Source organism: Leptonychotes weddellii, chromosome 6 (assembly GCF_054177405.1).
Source record: "Leptonychotes weddellii isolate Sample4059 chromosome 6, ASM5417740v2, whole genome shotgun sequence".
In the NCBI taxonomy this organism is placed as follows: Eukaryota; Metazoa; Chordata; class Mammalia; order Carnivora; family Phocidae; genus Leptonychotes; species Leptonychotes weddellii.
Genome location: NC_138374.1, coordinates 5,294,478 through 5,317,124, shown reverse-complemented (window position 1 = coordinate 5,317,124; position 22,647 = coordinate 5,294,478). Strand labels below are relative to the sequence as shown.

The 22,647-nt window shown below is 46.1% G+C and overlaps 1 protein-coding gene across 2 annotated transcripts in view; it reads right to left on the bottom strand.

Moving 5' to 3' along the window:
* C6H10orf90 (chromosome 6 C10orf90 homolog) overlaps nucleotides 1-22,647 on the bottom strand; it is a 200,040-nt gene that overhangs the window by 53,819 nt on the left and 123,574 nt on the right. For both annotated transcript variants that reach the window (XM_081823306.1, XM_081823307.1), the window contains exons 3-4: nucleotides 18,733-18,824; nucleotides 10,195-11,290 (exon numbers count right to left, since the gene is read on the bottom strand). In XM_081823306.1, coding sequence (XP_081679432.1) covers nucleotides 10,195-11,290; nucleotides 18,733-18,824 — 1,188 coding nt within the window. The remainder of the gene's footprint in view (nucleotides 1-10,194; nucleotides 11,291-18,732; nucleotides 18,825-22,647) is intronic.

The window sequence follows — 22,647 nt, the reverse complement described above, 5'->3', positions numbered from 1 at the left end:
TAATAGGGGCCCCAGAGAGCACTTAGGAGGGTGGAGGGAAAATTATTTTCCCTCCCCTACAGACTTCAGAAAAGAGCTCTTAACGGGGGAGACACTTGATTCCAGCAGAGAGTCCAGTACGGGCATTCTGAAAAAGTATCACTGGTGTGTCTGATGCCCTCCCCTGGTTGAGAACACATTTACCACACTCTGATGGTAGCCCCTAAGCCACATAAGATCACCAGAATGCTCCCTATGTGAACTGTGGTACTTCATCCACAGTGATGCCCTCACCGGGCTCTGACCTAATCCAGGATATAAAAAACCCCGAGTAACAATATGGGAACAATTTCTACATTTAGCAACAAGCTACTGGGGCATCATGGCTTAAGATGACTTTCCAGGCTGGTCCTACCATCTTCATTCATCTCTCCTTCTCCCAAAGTTAATCGGTAACACGGAAAATGTTTACATTTTTTGGAAACACCTGAGCTTCCGCTTTAAGATAATGGGGAAAATAGCAAGACTCATGAAGCCAAAGGAGTTAAACACACCACCTATTTCTCATATTTTTCTTCCCTTTTTTCCAGGGTCATCCATATTTGGACCACTTCCTTCCAGAATTCACCGTTATGATCATTCCTTTTTCCGAGAGCACATCCACGTGAATTTCCTGCTGATAGCTCAGGTGGCACTTAGGTCTAAAGATAATTAGGTCCCACTGCATACACACCATGCTCGGGTCTCCTCGTGACACAAGGTCAGCAGCTAGCAGAGCCTGAACTGAAACTCAGATGGGTCTCATCCCCACACCCACACGTGGGTCTTTTTTCTGCTAGGTCCCCCTGATGATCACCAGTTCTCAGGCAGATATAGATGGCAGCTTTGCAGTTGCCTAATTTAAAAGATCAGACCATGTATCCCGTCAGCCCGCCACAGTCCTTGAAATCAGGTCTCTTTTTTTTTTTTTTTTAAAGATTTTATTTATTTATTTGAGAGAGAATGAGAGACAGAGAGCACAAGAGGGAAGAGGGTCAGAGGGAGAAGCAGACCCCCCGCTAAGCAGGGAGCCCGATGTGGGACTCGATCCCGGGACTCCAGGATCATGACCTGAGCCGAAGGCAGTCGCTCAACCAACTGAGCCACCCAGGCGCCCGAAATCAGGTCTCTTAATCTTATCCCTGGCAAACCTGAGCAAATGACCCATTAGAATGACCATTTCCTAAACAACATAAGGCCATAAACCACTCATACAACTAAGGGAATTAGGAGGAAAAAAAGGGGGGGGGACATTTTTTTCCATAAAGACAGTTGGGGTAGCTGACATGAACAACTTTTAGAGATCATATGATCTGAACAGCATAGTCAAGATTATGGGGAAAACAACACAATCCCATCAAGATTTACCAAGAGCTAAATGAAAAACACACACGAAAAAAACAAAAACCTTCAAAATGTTTTTGCAACACTGTCCACATGTTTTCCCTTTTAACATTAAATCTGACCATCTAAAGGATAATAAAGCAGTTGTTCCATGACAATACTTACTCTTAAGGAGTTCTTGGAGGAAACGATAGTTGGAAACTTTTTGCCGCTAAATTTTAAAACCAAGTGGGAATACTATAGTTTTCAATTCACTTTTTTACAACCTACCTCTGGACAGTGAATCTTACATGGCTCCCCACCTTTTCCTGGCCAGAGAGGTTTTAGATATGGCCATGGGGAGAGGTGGTTTGAGGAAAGACAAGGCGGCTGGCTTTTAAGTGACCCTGACATCAGCAAAGCTTTGTTGGGTCATCAAAATGGCCTGCCCTCCACCCAGTACACAGGTCCTGTGCAAGGGCTCTGTGTTCTGCCGTGGAGAGGTCAAGGCCAAGACTCAGACCTGGATCCTGACCTCAAGGGCCATGCAATCTAGAGGAGGAAAATGGTCCTCACAAATAGCAAATACATTATATTAATAGGCCATAAAAGTCCTGGGAGTTGAGTACTTGAGAGATGTGGCTGGACCATGTGCTGAGGCTCGTCTCAGTCTGGTGAGCAATGAGAACAGCTGAGCAGGCTGGTCCACAATCACCACGGACCGTAAGGAGGTTTGGGCATAGTGTGGGCCAACTGTTCTCAACCACAGGGGATTTTGACATGCCCCCAACCAAGCAATGTCTGGAGATGTTGGTTTGGTCACAACTGGGAGGGAGGGCTATTGGCACCAAGTGGGCGGAGGCCTACAGTGTACAGACGGACCCCGCAACAGAGCATGATCTGGCTCCAAATGTCTAGCTGCTGAGACCTAAAGGAGGAGGACATGAAGGGTGGGGTCACCGGGAAAGCCAAGGTCAAGGTGAGAAGCAGGAACAATGGACACTCACCAACAATCACAGAGATGCCAGCTCAAACCATAAGGCTGGATTTTTCATCTTGGAATTTGCAAAACTTAGTAGATTGGTACCTAATCTTGGCCAAGCACATACAGAAAGGGCCTTCGCAACCCTGAGAAAAGCAGCTTCCACCTAGGCTACTCCTGGAGTTGAACTTGGCACCATGCCCCAAGAACCCTAAAAAGGTTGATACTCTCTGACCTGGACATGCCAGTTAAAGGATTTTTTCCAAAAGGAAAAAATCTAGCAAAGCCTTACACACCAAGTGTCCGCATTAATATTATTCCAAAAAGTGAAAAATGAGTAACAACTTTAAGGGCCAAGAATGAAGAAATCGTTAAACTATGATGGGTCCAGAAAACACACCATTTCAGTCAATAAAATGATCTTTGTAAAGTACTGTTAATATCAGGAAATATTTATGACATAGTGCTAAGTAGCAGAGACCCGAGGGAAATCACATACGTAGCAGGATCTCGACTATTTATTTATTTTTAAAGATTTTATTTATTCATTTGAGATAGAGAGAGAGAGAGCATGAGCAGGTGGAGAGGAAGAGGCAGAGGGAGAAGCAGGCTCCCCGCTGAGCCAGGAGCCCGCATGACCTGAGCTGAAGGCAGACGCTTAACCATCTGAGCCACCCAGGCGCCCCAGGATCTTGACTATTTAAAAGAAAAAGCATATATGCATAAAAAACAATGGAACAAATTCACCAAAGTATCAACAATGATTATTAAGCTTTTTATTCTGCATTTTATTAGTCTCAGTTTCCTATAATGTATTAGTTTTATAGTCAGGAAAATAAATCTATCTTGGCATAGAAGTTCATGAAAGCAATAAAGGCCTGGGTGGAGGTAGTGGGTGTGGATGCGGAGGACAGGGGACAGCTGTGGGAGACTGTGGGCTTTGCCAGTGACTGAATAGGGCAGCAGGGGACAGGGAAGGAGTTCAAAGAGGACCCAGACTTCTGAGCCTGGGGTCCAGGAGGTGAGATGGTCGCTACCAAGAACAGGAGCAAATGAATCTGAGTGTAAAGGTGACAACAGTGGCCTGGGATGTGCCATCAGGAGGCCTGGGGAACACGGCCAGATGGGTGAGCACGAAGCCTGCCCCTCCCCCCCACAACTAGCAGTTGCTTGGGGCAAGCCCGTTTACCTGGAACCTGGAGGTAAACAATGTTCCCACCTCATGGCCTCTGAGGGAGCAGTAAAGGGATGAAAGCCCTACTGTACGTGGCACAGCTGAGACGACGCTAAGACCCCAGCGCAGAAAAGCTGTGGTAGTCTGAGCACTACCGCTGAGCGGAAATCCTTCTGCTCCTGCCAGACCTCAGACATTTGCTTCCCGACCCTTTGCAGTCCCTGTCCCTCTCTTTCCCTGGGCGTTCTCAAACTCTTCTGCAGCATAAAACTCCAACTCTAGGAAGAAGCCCCCAACCACACCTGTAGCCTAGAACATTCTCCCAAGCTCTAGATTCACGGGCCCAATCTCCAGCTTGCCGACTGCGCTGGAAGGTCCCGCTGACACTTCAAACATATCCCGACCCAGTGGTACTCGGGATCTTCTCGGCTCCTCCTCACGTCCTCCCCATCTGGATAAAAACCTTCTCTCCTGTTATCCAAAATACACAAACAACTCTTAAAACTTGACAAGAAGAAAACAAACAACGCCATTAAAAATGGGCCAACACCTTAAGAGACACCCCACCAAAGAAGATACACAGCTGGCAAATAAGCATCCAGAAGAATGTTCCGTGTCCTATGTCATCAGGGAATTGCAAATTAAAACAACTACACACCCATTAGAATGGCCCAAATCCAGAAGGCTGACCACACCAACTGCTAGTGAGCCGCGGAGCAATAGAAGCTCTCCTTCGTTGCTGGTGGGAAAGCAAAATGGTACAGCCACTCTGGAAGACAGTCTGGCAGTTTCTCACAAAACTAAACATACTCTGGGAAAGCTTTCTGTAAAAGTAAACAAACAAACCAACAAAAACTAAGCATACTCTGACCACGTGATCTAGCAATCCCACTCCTTGGTATTTCCCCAAAGGAGCTGAAAACTTACGTCCCCACAAAAACCTGTGCACAGATGTTTATAGCCGCTTTGTTCATAATTGCCAAAACTTAGAAGCAACCGAGATGTCCTTCGGTAGGTGAGCGGAGGAAACCATGGTCTGTCCAGACAAGAGAGTATTATTCAGTGCTAAAAACAAATGAGCTATCAAGTCGTGAAAAGACATAGAGGTATCTTAAATGCATATTGCTAAGTGGAAAGAGCCAATCTGAAAAGACCACATACCGTATGATTCCAACTATAGGACATTTCAGAAATGGCAAAACTATGGAGACAGTAAAATGATCAGTGGTTGACAGGGGTTAGTGGGAGGGAGAGATGAATAGGCAGAGCACAGAGGATTTTTTGAGCAGTGAAACTATTCTGATACTAGAACGGTGGATACATGTCATTATACATTTGTTCCAACCCATAGAATGTATAGCACCAAGAGCGAACCCTAACGTAAACTTCAGACTTCATGTGATTATAACATATCAATGGAGGTTCACTGATTGCGACAAATGTACCACTCGGGGGGGATGTTGATAGTGGGGGAAGTTGTGCATGTGTGGGATGTGGGATATGTGGGAAATCTCTGCAACCTTCTCTCAGATTTGCTGTGAACCTAAAACTGCTTTAAGAAATAGTCTATACACAAAAACAACAGCGACTTCTTTAGATGCTTAAGTCAGAAATCTGGAGTCCACCTTGCCACCTGTTTGGCTCCCTCCTCCCAAGCTCACCGGTACTTGAGGCTTGGGAATTCCACTCTCAGACTTCTCCCACCCCGCAGCCTCCAGTACGGCCCTCAGATACTCCACAGCAATGGCCTCACCTGCTTCTGTCTCTCACCCTCTGAGAAGCAAGACCATCTTTTTTTTTTTTTTTTTAAAAGATTTTATTTATTTACTTGAGACAGAGAATGAGAGAGAGAGCACATGAGAGGGGGGAGGGTCAGAGGGAGAAGCAGACCCCCCGCCGAGCAGGGAGCCCGATGCGGGACTCGATCCCGGGACTCCAGGATCATGACCTGAGCCGAAGGCAGTCGCTTAACCAACTGAGCCACCCAGGCGCCCAGCAAGACCATCCTCTTAAAGCATACATTACAACATAGCATCTCATTACACTTGGGATCAAATTTTAAATCCTTATTCTGGTCTCTAAGCCCCTAACCATGACCATGACTGTGGCCCGAGCTCACCTCTCCAGCCTCATGGCACAACTTACTATGTTCCGTGGTAGACTGCAGGTGGTCAGTCTGGTGCAGTGCAGGAGCACTGACCTTCTCAGCCACTCCCAAGTGCCAAGACTCAAAGCTTTGGCACACAATGGCCTCTCCACTTATGCTTCAAGAATCAATTTAAAAGCCTCGCCCTCAAAAAGTTCTTGCTAACCCCTGCCTGCACCACAGAGTGACTTCTCCCTCTGCCCATTCCTACTTTCTTTCCCCCTTCCCATCCACGGATGCCAAGACCGCTCTCTAATAAATGCCCGTTAACCTCCCCCTCAGAGTTGGGTTTCCAGAGAATCCAACATGCATGATTGGCAAACAGGGTAAAGTTTGTTTTGGAGGACGAATGATTCAGAGTCAGCAAATTTCAGCCAGGAGGCCAAATCGGTCCACTGCCTGTTTTTGTAAATAAAGTTTTATTAGAACATGTCCGCACTCATTTATTTATGCATTGTCTGTGGCTGCTTGAGTTGAGCAGTTGCTATGGAAACCATCTGGCCCTTTACCCAAAAAACCGTATAGACCCCAGTTTTAGATCATTAAAGAAAAATCAAATTTGTAAAATAAGGGCTCCTCAAATGTCTTCTGGCTCCTCTAGTAAGAGGTTCTCATGGGACCGAAGCAGAGCCTAATGCAGATTTCTCTGGAGGCTTGACATGTATGCATATAGTCTGTCATTTTCCCTTGAGTGATGAAAGTACTTTCTTCATGACATAAACCTGCCTCACTAAACGTGTATTAGATTATAGCATCAGAACACTGGTAGACACAGTAGACACTTCGCGATCCAGTAGGAATCCGGTCATTCCTCTCCAGTGAATCCTCTCCAGCCATCCACATCTTTGTTCACCAGTGATGCTAAGCTCCACTGGGGACTTCTAGATCAAGGCCACCAGGAGCCTGAGCACGGGCTGTAGCATTCTGAGACAGAGAGTCTACCACAGAACATCAATGCTTGGGGCAAATCAAAAAAGTGCATTCATAAGTCTCTTCTCTGAAAGCGTCTAACAAACTTCCATGGATGTCTTGGGAACAGGGGAGAGCTTCAGATCTAGGCCACAGATGCAAAATGAAACTGACAGTAAGAAACGTATCAAAGTCAATACTGTTTTAGGCATGCAACACCCAGCAAAGAGAGAACTACTCAAATCAATATTGTATATCCCACAGAACACCACAAAGAATGGGATTTCAGTCTGGGAAGGATTTCTGAGCCAATAAATTCTAACTACCAAATGACGGACGTGGCATATTACATTTAATTAGAAATTAACCGTGTAACTCAGTCTCCTAATAGATTCTGGCCACCAGATACTAATATTACTCAATATGTCCACGAGTGGTCTTCAAACATTCCCACTGTGGTGAGAGTGGAGACGGGGCCCACCACTGAGAGAGTCCCCACCAATCAAACCACTCTGCTTAGGGCCGTCACTGTGAGGGTACAGCTCCCGGCACTGAATGGCCATGTGGACTCAGGCAAATCATTTCATCTTCAAGCCTCATTTGTCTTAGCTGCAAAACAGGGATAATGATACTGTCTTTATAGAACGGTGTGAAGGATTCCAAGTGACGGACACAACTGACGTCAGCCAGGGCCTGGCATCTAGGATCTGCGCGGTACATGGTCATTGGAAGGATGAGCGCTGAAGACGCTGTGACCCTTCCTTAGAGCAGAGCAGGGAGCTGAGCAGTGCCCATTTGTGGGTGCTGGCAGGAGGCATACCAACCCATGGAGATACAAAGAATGGACATACGGGGACTGAGGAGAAGGGCAAAACAGAAAGCAATTCTTCAGCCTCTAGAAAGAGAACAGGTCTGTGTGTGTCAGTTAGAAGGCGATGCCCCGATAGACATGGCCTACCTATACTGCACCAAAAGTTTGCAAGTCTCCCATCTTCCCTAATCTTAGTAACCTTTCTGCGTGCCTGTCCTGGAGGCTCATTCTAGAACACAATGTATAGCACTTCCTGTCTGGTGACCCAACGACTAGAACGGAGACTGCCTTGCCTCTGTTCATAGAATCTTCCAGACTGCACCTCCCTTGTGGCTGAATGTCAGCAAGGTGGCTAGAGAGGATGCTGCTCACGCAGGATTTGGGGATCCTCCAGATAAAAAGGATCAGATTCAGTAGTGATGAAATAGGAAGACTGCTAGTAGCATGTGTGACCACAGGAGGCTATCAAGAATGTCCCTGACGAGTTCCCAGTTCCAGAGAGGAAACACATAACAGCTCCTCAGTTTTTTTAATTTTTAATTTTTTTTGAAGATTTTATTTATTTGACAGAGAGAGAGAGCACAAGCAGGGGGAGCAGCAGAGGGAGAAGCAGGCTCCTCGCCGAGCAGGGAGCCCAATGCGGGACTCAATCCCAGGACCCTGGGATCATGACCTGAGCCAAAGGCAGACGCTTAACCTACTGAGCCACCCTCAGAGCACTGTGTAGGTTAGCCCAGGACAGACTGTGGTAGTTAGAGCCCATGAGTCGTGCTTATAAATCTCAGGCAAGAATTCAGTAGTGTGGACAAGAAGGGCTTTCTTGTCACCTGGGAAGAAATACATCCCATTGCAAATGAGTTTCTGAGTGAGAAAGTATGAAAGTCCGGGGAGGGCTGTGTGAGCGAGTGTGTCTATGCACACATCTGAGGCCTGTGCCCAAAATGGTGAGTTCAAGTTTCTGTGGTTTTTGAGCTGGATGACTGAGGGACCCAGAGTCACATGGACACTCTCCCTCACACAGATTCACCTCAGGCAAATAGAACAGAGATTTTTTTTTCAAGCTAGAGGGGACTTTCAAGAATACCAAATGCACCTCTTCTCTAGCCACCTAGATGAGGAAACAGGCTCCAAGAAGTAGGGTGGCTTGTCCACCTTCACTGCACAAGAAAATAATAGATCGGCAACTCTCAAAAAGGTGAGCTGGCCTCTGTGAATAGCTTTCCTCAAATGGTAGAATGAGGCCACATGATTCACAGCCACTCAAATCCTCCACATGGAATCCTTGGGATCTGGAGTTATTCTGAGGGAAGTCGGCCCGTGGGAAGTAGAATTAATTCAATACTCTTTCCCTAAGAACATCAGTTACCCGAGTAGTCATTCCACAAAGTCAAAGTCAAATATCTTCTCTGCACCAAAGCCAAAATAAGTTAGGGTGGGGTGGGGGATTTTCTCTGCTCACGTTCCTCTCCTCTGAAATCAATCTTTGGGACCTGGCTCTCGTGATTTTTAAAGATCCTTTGGTGGAAGTGCCACAAACCCACATGATTATTTCACACCATGCGACACAACATAAAGACAAGGATGGGCTTTGGAGAGGGTGGCAGACATACAACAACGTAGGTTGTAGGTTTCTGGAATCTTCATTGACAAGGAAGAGGAAGTGGTTGACTTGGGCAACTTCTTAAAAATACTAAATTGAGGTCCATCTTTGCAACACTGATAAGGCCTTATTTCTTCCTTTTTGCAATAAGTCTTGTAAGACTCAGAGGCATTTTGATGGTCTAATCAACCTGAAAGCCATGTCAAATTGCCTTAAAAATCTCTGTGCACTCAGTATATACATACTTGTTAAAATTAATTACATCATTTACCATTTCTACACACATTATAGCTTAAAATGTTTTAGTTATTTTTATTAATTAATAAAGCCTTAATGGACAAAAATTACACTATAAAATTATTGTATGTATGCTGCGTTTCCAATTTTACTGCTATTATCTTTAAATATTTCCCCCAAATGGAAAGTCACTAATTTATAAATCAGAGTCTCTCCCGGAAAGTAAAACTGAAAATTGGAAGCTAATACAGAGAGAGAAATCTGGTGTCAGGCTAAAGCCTGTTTTCCTCTTCCTGATCTCCTAAGAAAGGTAAAGTGTGCCCAGGGCTGCTGACATCCGGGAACCGTGGCAATGGCAGAAATAGCAAATTCTAGCCAAGTTGCCCCAGAAAACTGCTGCTTTTGCAGTTTGGAGAGTCCCCAATTTGCATCTTTTTGAAAATGTCCCATAATTACTAATTCCCCCCCCACACACACACATACACTCCATTACAGACGATTATTTCTAAGAGTAATCCATAAATACAAACTGCCGGATTGAAAAGGAAAGAAGAGCAGGACTGTGGACCCTTCCAGATACCCAGATGTTCAGACCAGAGATACAAAACCTCTGGGCGTGGACAGCACTTTTTCCTCTTCTCCCTGCTTTGGAGCGATATGGGCCTAAAATAACTTCATCTGCAGGCTATAGTTTCCTGCTCAGGACATTACAGGGTCTGGAGCTATTGCTGGAAACAAAACTTTGAGGGAAGGTCCCTGAGAATCAGATAACAGTATCTGTGAAAATCTAAGGCAGACATCAACTCTGAGCTACCAACTGCCAACTCAGAGCAGAGCAGATAAAGCGATGCTTCTGAGAACCACTTCTTGAAATAAGGGAAGTCATGTAGAAGAAACTCACTACCCACCTTGGCAGGGGACTTGCACAGATTACCTGAGGGGTGGGGATCTGTACTTGGGGGCCCCACCTCCCGAGGATGAGAGTGTCACTCACCTGCTGTGTAACTCCAGCCAGGAATGTGGATGGACAGTTGGCTTCCACCACCCCCGGTGTGCCGAGTGGTATAGTCCTCTCTCCCTTTTCTTACTGTGACCTGGTGAACTCCCACACCCGAGAATGCTTGCTTTTCCAACAGACGCGAGCCCCTCCAAGAACAGGTGCGGGGCCCCAGATGCACCTGCTCCAAGGACAGGTTTTCCTTCGAGAAGCTTCCTTGCAAACCCGGGTTCCAGCGGGGGCCTAGGAGGTTCTGGTTTCCCTCCGTGAGCTCCCGCTTCAAGGCACTGCTCATTGGCCCTCCATTAGCCGTGCCGTCTGCTCCATCTGGTGTCAATCCGTGTGAACTGCAGTTTAGGTTGAGCGACAGGACCGACCTGTGCATTTTAGGGCTAGCAAGCGGAGGCTGCTCAATGGGGACGGAGAGGGACCGGTCTAGATAGTATATGGAATTGGGGCAGTGCTGAGACACCCTGACATGGACGCAGGAGCTGAACACCAGCGGCCCCTTTCCCGACCGCGCGGCGCCCGGAGGAAAACTGTTCTCTCGGTCGTCCACATCCGTGATCCAGTACTCGTGAGCCTCGCACAGCCGGGGGTCCATCTCCTGCACCTTCAGCCTCATCACAGAGCAGTTTCTGGAGCACTCCGCGCAGGTGAACGGTCCCTGGTGCCCACAGGGCTCGGCACCCCCAGCCGGAGCAGAGGCGTCCCTGAGCAGAGTGCCCTGGGCCCGGCACTCGGTGTACCGCGGGCCCCCCACGGCCTCCCACGCCAAGGTGCCGGCTGCGGGGCCCACGCGCCTGGCCGTGATGGTGATGGACGCAAAGCCCCTTTGGGGGCCGCTGCACGGCTTCTCCTCATTGGGTGGCAGCTCCGTGTCAGGTCCTGGCTCCTGGGCCGCCGGCGTCTGAATGCCCAGCCTGCCAGGAAGGAGGGCGAACGCCCGGCTGATGGAGACCCCGCTGCGGTTCACCCGCGACGGCCTGGCCGGAGGCGCGGCGGCCCGGTTTGCCTTTGATTTACTCTCATCCATCAGCTGTGAAATGACGAGGGATGAAATCATTTTTGTGCTGTGCGATGCCAGAGTCTCCTGCAAATGGGAAAAAGATGACAATTATTCAAACAGCCTATTGTAACGCAGGCGGTCAACTCCCTTTCAAGGGCCAAGAGGACATCCCAGAACCCTGTTCTCGGCCAAGGCCCCACCTCTGCATGCTCGGAAGGGCAGGAAACCCAGATCGGTCTGTGAAACGGCTATGTATTCTGGAATCATTCTTCTGATCGGGGAATTGGTTTTCTCTGCGCAGTGTCTATTCTTAGTTTATTTAATGATGTTTGTGTGGATGGGGATCATCAGATTTCAATAATCACCTCCATTAGGCCCAGGAGCACCTGAAGACAGGTTCACAGCCTCAAGCGGGGAGGGAAGATGGAGTTCTGGAACAGGGCTGGGACTTGGGGCAAGGGTTTATGTGGGAAATGAGTTAGCACTCATTTGTCTGAGATAGCCTCTCTGTCTGAGTCCCCAACCCCCTAACACAATCCTCTAACTTTGCTGATTCACACTGGGGATTCAGTGGCTCCCCATGCTTGTCATGGTGGGGGTCAGATCCCAGACAAGGGAACATAGGCGATCAAACACCCAAGCTGGACAGTTACCTAGACTAACACAGCGACCATGAGAATCACATATCAGAAAGGGGGTGGAGGGGTGTTGGACAGGACAGATGTGGTTCGTCTGCGTTTCAATGCTCAGGGGCAAAGGCAGTTACTGCCCAGGAGAGGGATCAAGGTGTTCCATGCTTCCTTATCAGCAGATTTGTGTCCTAACAGTAAACTGCTCGTGTGTCCAAAACAATGTGCTGAGATTTTTAATAAAGCATCTAACCAGGTCAACACCAGGAGGAAGAATCTCTTCAGTCCTGGTTTTGTTTTTAATACATGTATGTGTAAAACACTGCAGAAAACGACAAGGGCGACTGAACAGTCAATGCTCACAGGGTCATAGGCCCCCATTCTGATGCTCAGTATTCTAGTTAAAACGAACCCTTGCCTGCAACAGCACAGGACCCAAAATAATCCGGTAACCACTCAACTCCCACCAGGAGTGGAGCCTTCACGAGGAGCCTGGAGGCTTAATTGGTGCTTCGCAAGGAAGCAGCAATTCTCACGCTGTAAGGGGCCTGAGAATCACCTGGAATGTTCACAACTGCAGGTTCCCCAGGCTCCAGAGTTTCAGATTCTGTAGGCCTGTGGGTGGGGCCCCGGCATCTACATTTTAACCAACATCCCGGTGATTCCGATGTAGGTGATCCAGGGAACACACTCTGAAAAGCTCGAACAACTGTTGGTCTTTTGTGTTTGAGAAGAGACAATTGTTCTCTTTTCCTCAGATGTGATAAGAAAGCACAAAATTTTCTTTTCTTCAGAGCAGGATTAACACTCATTTATGCTACTAACGTAATGCTTTCCTCCACCTGGACTTTTGACAGGAGGGCTGGCCCATGGGATCTTAATACCCAAGGCTCGTGGCACTCTGTTAGCCGCGGGAAGGTGGTCAGTTTCTCAGTTTTTCCTTTTTTTTTTTTTTCCTGTTTTTCATCACAATCCCTATAACCTGACACATGGTTAGATTTTAAAGATACATGGGAAGTTGCAAATTCAAAAGATAACCAGAGACAGGTAAAGAAGATGCAGAGTCGTCTTAAACTTCACTTCATCTTTAAAAAGATCTAAGTATCACTGGCTACCTTTTCCCAGGGGGCTAGCGAGCTCCAGGGTCTGCTTGAAACCTCTTTCAAGGTGGGGTCTTCTCTTCAGCACGTCTCATAACACATAACAACCTGGGAGCTTGTAGAAGCCTCAGCCCCGAACAACGGCATCAGAATCCCTGGGGGTGGGGCCAGGCATCCTCATTTTTCGTTTCCAATGTGATTCCAGCAGGCAGGTGATGTTGAGAAGCACCACCTGATGCTTCTGAGGCACCTCGCTCTTTCTACGCGTCACTCTCCACGGCTGGGGTTTACATACAAGAACAGTGAGATGGGCCTAGCACCTACCCCAGGCAGTTTGACTTGGTACATAGTCCCTCCCTAGTTAAATTCAGTTCTGATAAAATTGTGCCCATGCATCCTACCAGGTGCATAATCATACCTGGTAGGAATTCCTTTGGCACAGGTCTCTGAAAGAAAAAGCAAATATTCATCTTGGAAATTGTGCTGTGTTGGTCTTATTTTATACTTTATAGCAATGTTTCCCAAAGTTTGGGCCAGTGACCACTTGCATAAAAAACACCTGGTGTGGGGAGGGTTAAAAATGCCAATTTCTGGATGCTTCCCTCCCCTCTCTAGACCTAAGGTGAATCAGGAGCTCTGGGGATAAGGCCAAGCAGCTGTGTTTTTAACCAGCTGCCAGGTGATTTTCTGCACAGATACGGAAGAAGGAATGCCAGGCCAGGATCAGACCTCCTGGGGTCCCTCCTGAGCACACGCTGGAGGGATGCCCTGGGGCTACACCGGGGGTTGTGGGTACCAATGTAGGAGGTCCTAGAGGCTCAGAAGGATGGGATAGAGAATCGCCCACCATCTTATTACCTTGGGCCTGGCAGGTGTAACTGACTTTGAGTCCATCAAATGCAAATGGATGAAGGAAGAGCAACAAGAATGAAATGAATTTGAACTCAATTCTGAAGCTGGGAAATCACCTAGTATGTCAGGGTGACACTGTTCCTGAGGGGAGAGATGCTGATAGAAGCCCAGTCCCAAAGAAAAGTCTCTTTGCCTTCTCTACCTTACCAGGAAGTTTTGGAGATCAGAAACAATGGAGGACGTGAAAGTACCCCTCAAAATATGAACATGATATGTCACTGCAGGGTATGACTTTTTCTGTGATTTAGCAGAAATCGGAGGATGTCTGATGGACAGAAACCTCTGGATGAGTGAAGGAGTATTTATAATGAACGCATTTGGGTTAATTTGAATTACACAAATGGAAATAACCTATTACATACCCAGTACGTTGAAATTTTGTTGATGTGAATGTAGAATGAACAAAACCTTTCTAGATGAAAGTTCTGTCATCCTAACATAGAGTCATGATCAACCCATTTATTCATGAACTCATCAGACAGATCTATTGAGCTCCTACTACAGGAAACTGAGGAAACTTCTTGGCCCCATGGAGTTAACAAAGGGGAGAGAAACACCAAGCATGTAATCAAATTATCAGGACTGGGATTATTGGTTAAATTTTACTGTGGTTTCTTCTGAGGTATTTACACTCAGCTTTGACAAAAGCCCCAACCGACAGACTGAGAGAAATTGAAAAGGAAACACTGTACTCTTTGCTTGTCAAAACACTAATCCCACTCTTGTATGGGAAGTTCTATTTATCAGATCTTATTTTCTCATTAAGATCCATTAAATCATTAAAGATAAAGTCCAACCTCTTAAAACTCTGGGCTTCCAAAACAAAGCACTACAGTCTGGGTGGCTTAAAAACAGAAATCTTATTTTGTTACAGTCTTCACATTTTCTTTCTTCAGTGTGTGACTGTGTCCTAACATCCTCCTCTTGTAAGGGCATTGGTCATATCGATAAGGTCCACCCTAATGACCTCATTTAACCTAAATTACCTCTTTAAAGATTCTGTCTCCAAACACAGTCACACTCTGAGGTACTAGGAATTAGGACTTCCACACATTCAATTGGAGTGGTGTAGATGGTCCATGACAGACTACAGTATAGCACTTTGTGTCCAGCTCTTCTTCCCGGGCTGGGAAGCCAAGAAAGAGATGAGACAGAGGAGCTATTTGATGTTCCTAACTCGGCCCACTAATTTTAAAACAGGGCAACTTTTTTAAAAAAGTGATCACATCTTTCACATCAAATATCTTTCTCAATGAAGCTATTTCAAGCTGCCCCTCCATCTGTTTTTATATTGGGTTAACTGAACATGGCTTTGGAAAAAAAAAAGGGGGGGTATCTTTTATCTAAAATAAGATTAACTGATGGAAGATTTGATTTGAAAAGAAAATAATCTTGCATTTAATGTAGAACATTCAAGGTCAGAGGAAGGTCAAACGAATAGTGGGATTTCGTGTCTTGCTTTGGCAATAAATCACCCATTTCCTGACCATCCTCATACAACACTCACCTGTGTAAATTTTTTTTCTCATAAATGCTGCTTTGAGATATTGATTTAAATGTTTCAAACATGATTGTGTGGAGCTGGTAACTGCTTTCCTAGTTTTATGCATTTTATTGACTGTTTTTAACTTTATGTTTATGCCTTAAGGCATATTACTATAAAGGCACCATTTCATAAATTGAAGGAAGAAAGAGACAAGCGGCGGATGGTCAGAGAAATCAGATCCTGAGCCATTGGGATGAGAATGCTTCCATTTCTGTAGCAATTTATTTCTCCAAAGGATAAGCATCTACTCCAACCTGTGGCTTTGAAATCTATATTTTTCTCCACTTGACAATTCTTCCCTTTTCCACGGTCGCCCTGCAGCCTACAACTATGTTTGCCAGATGGATTCCTTGGCCCCATGTCTGCACAGATACTCCCTACAGTCCCCTCCACGCTAGCTGCAACATGCTACTCCTTTTTAGTCCACCCAGCATCATCACCACTAAGCAATCTGTCAGCCTTGTGGCATTTCATCATGCATGCAAGAGTATTTTTGAATGTATGAGTTCACTCTGGTATGTAGTGCTAGGGGAAGACCGTTTTGAGACAAATGGAAGAACTGGAGGTTTTCTCTATCTCCATCCTGAAACTTTTTGTCTTTTTCCATGCACTTACAAGAAACCAAAGGACTTGGTACAGTGTAATGTATAACAGTGAAAAGCTGGAAAGAATCCAAATGTATTTTAAAAGGCGATCGGGTAAGTAAATCACGGCAGGCACAACTGCATCGTGTTCTGTAGAAATTAAAAATAAAGATTACAAAGAATTTAAATGCCATGGGAGGGACGCCTGGGTGGCTCAGTTGGTTAAGCGGCTGCCTTCAGCCCGGGTCATGATCCCAGGGTCCAGGGATCGAGTCCCACATTGGGCTCCTTGCCCAGCGGGGAGCCTGCTTCTCTCTCTCTCTCTCTCCCTCTGCTTGTGCTCTCTCTGTCAAATAAATAAAATCTTTTAAAAAATAAAAAAATAAATGCCCTGGGAAATTGCTTGTGATGGAATGTTATGTAATAAAAGAGAGCTATAAAAGTTGATATACATTATAGTTTTATGTAAAAAAAATTGCATGGGAAAAATAAGGGAATGAAATATATATAAATATTTTCTTCCTTATATATTTCTATATTTTCCTAAGTGTCTACATGGAGCTGCCATTACTTTTGTTATTAGGAAAATTTAAACATTGTTTTTTCAAAGACGAAAACTCTGTTCCATATTTCATTCCTTTTAAATAATCACTTGGTTGAAGAAGTGCCTGCATATCATTTCTACAGCTTCAACGAATTTTGAAAGGAAAAGTGATCAATCTTCCACCGGCTCCAGAGGAGAGGCGGAGATTTATGGCAGTTACAAAGGAAGGGCATCCGTTCGGAGTGTTTCATCATCTTACAGCATCCTTATAACAAACACACAGGGACAAGCTTTAAAAGCTCAAAGTTAGGAGGGAAATTTGAAAGTCATACTACTGATACGATCAAAGTAGATAGTTCAGATCATTCCAAAGCAGATGTTTAGAAGGTGTGATTTCTGGGAGTTCAGTCACAGAAAATGTGTGTGTGTGTGTGTGTTCTGGAGACCCAGCCTCATGGCCCCAAAGATCTATATCACTAATAACCAAACTGATTAATTTTTTTTTAAGATTTTATTTATCAGAGAGAGAGACAGAGTCAGGCAGAGGGAGAAGCAGGCTCCTTGCTGAGCAAGGAGCCCGATGTGGGACTCGATCCCAGGACCCTGGGATCATGACCTGAGGCGAAGGCAGAGGCTTAACCGACTGAGCCACCCAGGCGTCCCCAAACTGATTAATTTTAACATCAACAGGAAAATGCTGGAATTTGCCAGCTCAGTGTGAAAAACAGGTGGGAAAGATCTTCAGCTGCTATCTTTCTTAAAAAGAGCAGCAATCGGAACACCTGGGTGGCTCAGTCGTTAAGCATCTGCCTTCAGGGGGATCATGATCCCGGGGTCCTGGGATGGAGCCCCGCATCGGGCTCCCTGCTCAGCAGGGAGTGTGCTTCTCCCTTTCCCTGTGCTCGCTCTCTCATGCTCTCTCTCTTCGCTCAAATAAATAAATAAAATCTTAAAAAAAAAAAGAGTAGCAATCAACTTCATCATTATCCTGCCCTTCTTAACTGGGTAAGTCCTCCCAAGGGCGATTCTCAAGGATCCACTGTTCCTCCTGCTCATTCCCTTCCCTTCAACCTGAGATTCCTTCTCCTGCTCCCCAGAAACAGATGAGTCACAGCCGAGCATCTTTGTATCTTCAGAGAGTGAGCCTGGTGCTTCCACATAGACAGGGCTTGATGCAAGTATTGTAAGTATTGATGACTAGATCTCACACCCAGATTAGCATCCTTTCTCCATCATGTGGGAGTTCAGGCCTGGGGTCTCTGAGCTTCATTAAATGCAAAGCTAAATCAAAGGATAATACCTACGACAACCATTTGGGGGGGATTTTTTTTACATATACCCTTGCCACTTTAATCTGTCATGAGACATCGACTCTTCTAATCCCACAATCTCTTAGAATTACAAAAGGTGGTGGCAGATGATCCATTTGTGAAAGACGACAGAGGTCTTATAAATTAACACCCTGGATGATTCTTTCAGGCAGGGAAGTCCACACTTTAAGATCTGTTAACTGGGCCTTCCTCTATGCCAGCCCTTTAGAGCAAGATAAGAACAGAAGCTCTGAGCCCAACAGCTTATGAGCTGGGAGGTTCAGGGCAAGTCAACTACCGGAGCTACTGGAGCTTTACTTTTCTCACCTGCAAAATGGGTATAATAATAATACCTCCCTCCCAGGATCGTGGGAAAGATGCAATGAGTCAGTCAATTAGCCAGAACCTGGTGTGTGATACACTGGCAATATTAACCACCCTGTACAGAGTGCTTTGTTCTCTGGGATCAGAAACATTTCATTTTATAAATACGACCTCTAATTTTCTCCCTATTTCAGACAACTGACGCTTTTTGCAGATACAACGATGTATACCAGCTTGTTAGATTTCCAATTATCTCTTCTCCGCCTTCGAAATGCTGCATGGCATCATTCTGTCTCTCTCCGGCAGATTAATTTTGGTTTAAAATTGAGACTCAATCACCGTACTCTCCTATGATACTGCAAATTTACAAATTGTTGGTGAAGATTATAAAATAATTAAATATACAGTGCACACTTTAATGTAACAAGTCTTAGTCATCGATGGTTAGATTTTCTGCTGCCTTAATTCAGTTCTGACTAAACAAAATAAAATGCAAACACATCATAAGTAGGCCAATTATCATATTTTATAGTTGGCTGTATTTTGCTGACTACTTGAGAAGTTAGAAACATGTTACCTCGGTGAAGTCAGATTTCTTCTCTGTAACATCAGACTGAAGATTTTTAAAGGCAATTTGATCGTTTGTATTGTACTGGTTGTCCCGTAATCCTAGGCAAAAGGAGATAATATTGCTACTTTTTAGTATATGAAAGGATAAGATGGAATCTATAACTCTACTATAAAGTTCCATGTCACCTAGTCAGGTATTGTACCAGCCAAGGGTGAATCTGGTATATTCTGATCCATGATAAAACCTTGTACATTTCCCTCATTCATTCCATCCTCTGATTTAGGCTCCCTGATTTTATTATTCTTTAGTTTACAATTAGGCTGCAAGATTCCTTCCTTCACGCAGTTGCTTATGTTCCTAGATTCGGTAATAGTTGAACAAGTTTGGACTGCTCACATTCTGCCTCATCCCGGGTTCACACCCAGCAGGACAGAAAATCACATCTAAGAGGTTCCCAACACCACTAGAATTAAGAAAGGCTGAAACATAAGACCAACTTCCAACCAATCTCTTAACACAACAGTACTTAAAGGAGCCATGAGTGGCCCAGACACGGATAATGAAGCTGCTTTGGAATAGCTGGGGATAATTTTGTGGGATAAGTGAGACACTGTGGACAGCCCTCCACAGAGACACCTACCACCCTGATGGCCCAGGATATCATCAGATCCAAGGGCACACAGCAGGCGGCCAAGAATTTTGAACCTGGATTCCTGTTGCGGCTCCACCACCCATGAGTTTCGAAAGGATGGATAATGTGGAATTTCCTGATCCACCAAACCTACCCTGCACTCCTCATGGAGCCCTGGATAGAATCCACAACTCAGCAGCACTATAATCCTCCTGGGCACCTGTTGCTAATGCGGGAATGTCTACAAACACAGGAAGATGGAGTAAAGAGGAGAGTTTGTGTGGCCCAGTCTCTGGAGCCCTGGTAACAATGCTGCCTTCCAAATGCAGATATTTTGGGGAAAGTGACCTTTCCAGAGCCTACAAGGAATGGTTCCCCAACAGCTGGTGCTGGTGATGAGAAAAAGGAGATTTAAGAAGCACCTCCCTAAGTTAGAGTCCTGTCTTCATCAACTCATGAGAAGCATTCATTAAAAATTTACATATAATGCAAATAACTCAATTTAAAGCATTTTAAATAATTCAAAGCATTTTATGGAGCAAATGATACGCTATAGTATTTTTATGTTTGGCAGGTTTGCAAAGGGGTCAGGGCTTGCAGGAATTTCAAGGGCCCCTACTGACCCATCTGAAACCTGCTCATGTTTCACCTCGTCCTTAGGTGACGACAGGGCCCCCCCAGCCCCACCCCATACATGTGGTTATGCCTCCATCTCTGCCCATTCTTGAGTGACAGAGATAGTCATCCCAGATGATGTGCACAGATTACTCTCCATGAAGCGCAAATATAAGACCTGAAAGATCTCATGGACTTCTGAGCAGAGTCGATACGTCATGATGAGCTGACAATAAAGCTGATGAAGATGGAAATCCCTGGCTCTAGTCAGGCAGCATCGTGTCAAGGATTCTAAAGTCAGCACCGGCTTGGGGGCCTCCCGGTCCAGTGCCGCCTAGCCCCAAATTCAGATGCAGTAGATGAGTTATTCATCTTCTCAGAGTTTCTTCTGAATTTTAAAATTCATTTTAAAATGAATTTCTAAAATGCAGAGAAGAACACCTCCTGCCCAGCCTTGTCACTGAGGCACTGAGGCTCGTGTGTGTAAAGTAGGTGGCCCCAGGGTGGGACCTGGGGTTAATGCCTGATAAACCACACTGCTTATGACTGTTCATGAGCGTCCCCAAAGCGGCACCACTTCCCACCCCAGGCCCAGATGGTCACTAGCGTCAGACCGCACTCAGTCCCAGAGTCTCTAGCCACATGTGTGACTTTGGGCAAGTCACTCAGCATCCCTTGGCTCCTTGCTGTGAAGTGGGGGTGACAAGGGAGCCAACTTTATAGAGGGACTGGGTAAGTTCAACTGACCTAACTAACTAGCCCTCAGCACAATGTGCACAATGCCCAGAACACGATGACATGGGATCAACATCAGCTCTGGGGAAGTGGCCTCACTCCCGTGGGGAGGAGGGACAGCACCGGGGCCAGACAAGCAGGGGCTGTGTGTTAGTGGCCTGTGGCTGTTACATCAGTGGCCACCAACTTCGAGGCTCCAACAACACAGATGTGATACCTTACAGCTCTGGACATCAGATGTCCAGTGCACGTCTCACAGGGCTCCAGTCAAGGTCTCAGCTGGCTGCACTCTTCAGGAGGCTCTAGGGAGGGTCTGTCTCCTTGCCTTTTCCAGCTTCAAGAAGCAGCCGGCTTTCCTTGGCTCCTGGCCCCACGTCACTCAAACTCTGCCTCCACCATGTCTTCTCATTCTCTCTGACCCTCCCACTTTCCTCCTACCAGGAGCCTTGTCATTAGATTGGGTCCACAGATCATCCAGGAGAACTGTCCCATCTCAAGGTTCTTCAATCTGCAAAGTCCCTTTTGCCATGAAAGGTTAAGATGTCCACCGATTCTAGGGATATGGACATATTTGGGGGCACCACTGTTATGCCCATCACAGACTAGTTGGGGAGACTGAGGTAGCTGCATTGGATGAAATGTAGGGCCTTTAAAACAACAACTATAAAGTCTATGTAGCAAACAAGGGTAAGCACTTACAACGTGCTGTTTATTGAAAGAAAGGAAACAACTTACGAGCCACATAATGGGAACATTAAAAGAAAATTTTCAGTATGTGTGAGAATTCCCAGAACCAGGAACTTAGAGCCATGAACCTAGTTTTGAGTGAAAATGAGGTAGGACTAAAGCCACACAGGAGGATGCCTGACATAATGACCTCAAAGGACATGAGGTGGGTTACTGGAGTGGTTAAAAGTGTAGAATCTGGGAAAGAAAGACCCTGATTCAAATCCGTGTCTGCCACTAACCACTTGGTCAATTTAAGTAATTTGGGGTAAGTTACTTAAATTGTCAGGGTTTTATTTTCCCATGTGTCAGAGGAAGCAAGACCCATCTCCTAGGGTGGTGATAAGAAATAGCGAGACGATGAATAGCAAGGCCTGAGAGAGTGCCCAGCATGTGGTAACAACACAACCCTCCACCCCTGCCAGTGACCTCCCACCTGTCACCACCAGTAAGGCTCCCACCATCGGGTGACCTGCACTGGCATCTCTGAGGAAGGCAAAGCAGGGGCGACACTCGGGGCAGGCTAGCATGAACAAGAGTAAAAGTTTTGGCTTTTCCAGTAGTGCGGATCCACCAGTTTCACGGGAAAAGGGTTCACGTCTCCAATACAGAAAATGCATTAACCAGAATGGATTGCACCTGGCCTTGGTCCTGCTCCCGGCGTAAGGACAGGAGGGGTCCAGACCGGTCTGTTCCTTCTCTCCACAGTGGGAGCTGGTCTGGCCCTGACCTCTCCCAGTGAAGTCCACTCTACATCAAGAAATTGTCCTGGTTAAAAGGAAACTGGCAGAGGGTGGGCAGGCCCTGAGCCCCTGCAGCACATACACCAGGTAGTTGTATGTCATCACAGAAATCCAGCAGCCCGGGGCCAAATGCTAGTTGTGTCGCTCTGTAGAGTTCACATAACCTCATTGATTCTGGTTTCCCCTCTACGAAATTAGAACCTGGAGCTGCCTCTGTTCATGCCCTGCCGTGGCGGGCTGGCCTATTCCCCAGCTGTTGGGAGGTCATAGCTGTCAGTGACTCACAGCTTCACTCTTCTCTGAGAACCATCCTCTGGGGAGGCTCTGCCTTTCTCTATGTTGGCCCACAGCCCGGGGTAGGGGGGAAGGCAAGAAGGGGGTACAAAAGCCAGGAAGCTCTGTTATTTATGCTCCAAGTGTAACCCAAGCGCCAGAGTGTACCTGAGACCCCATCAGGGCTCCTTAACTCTC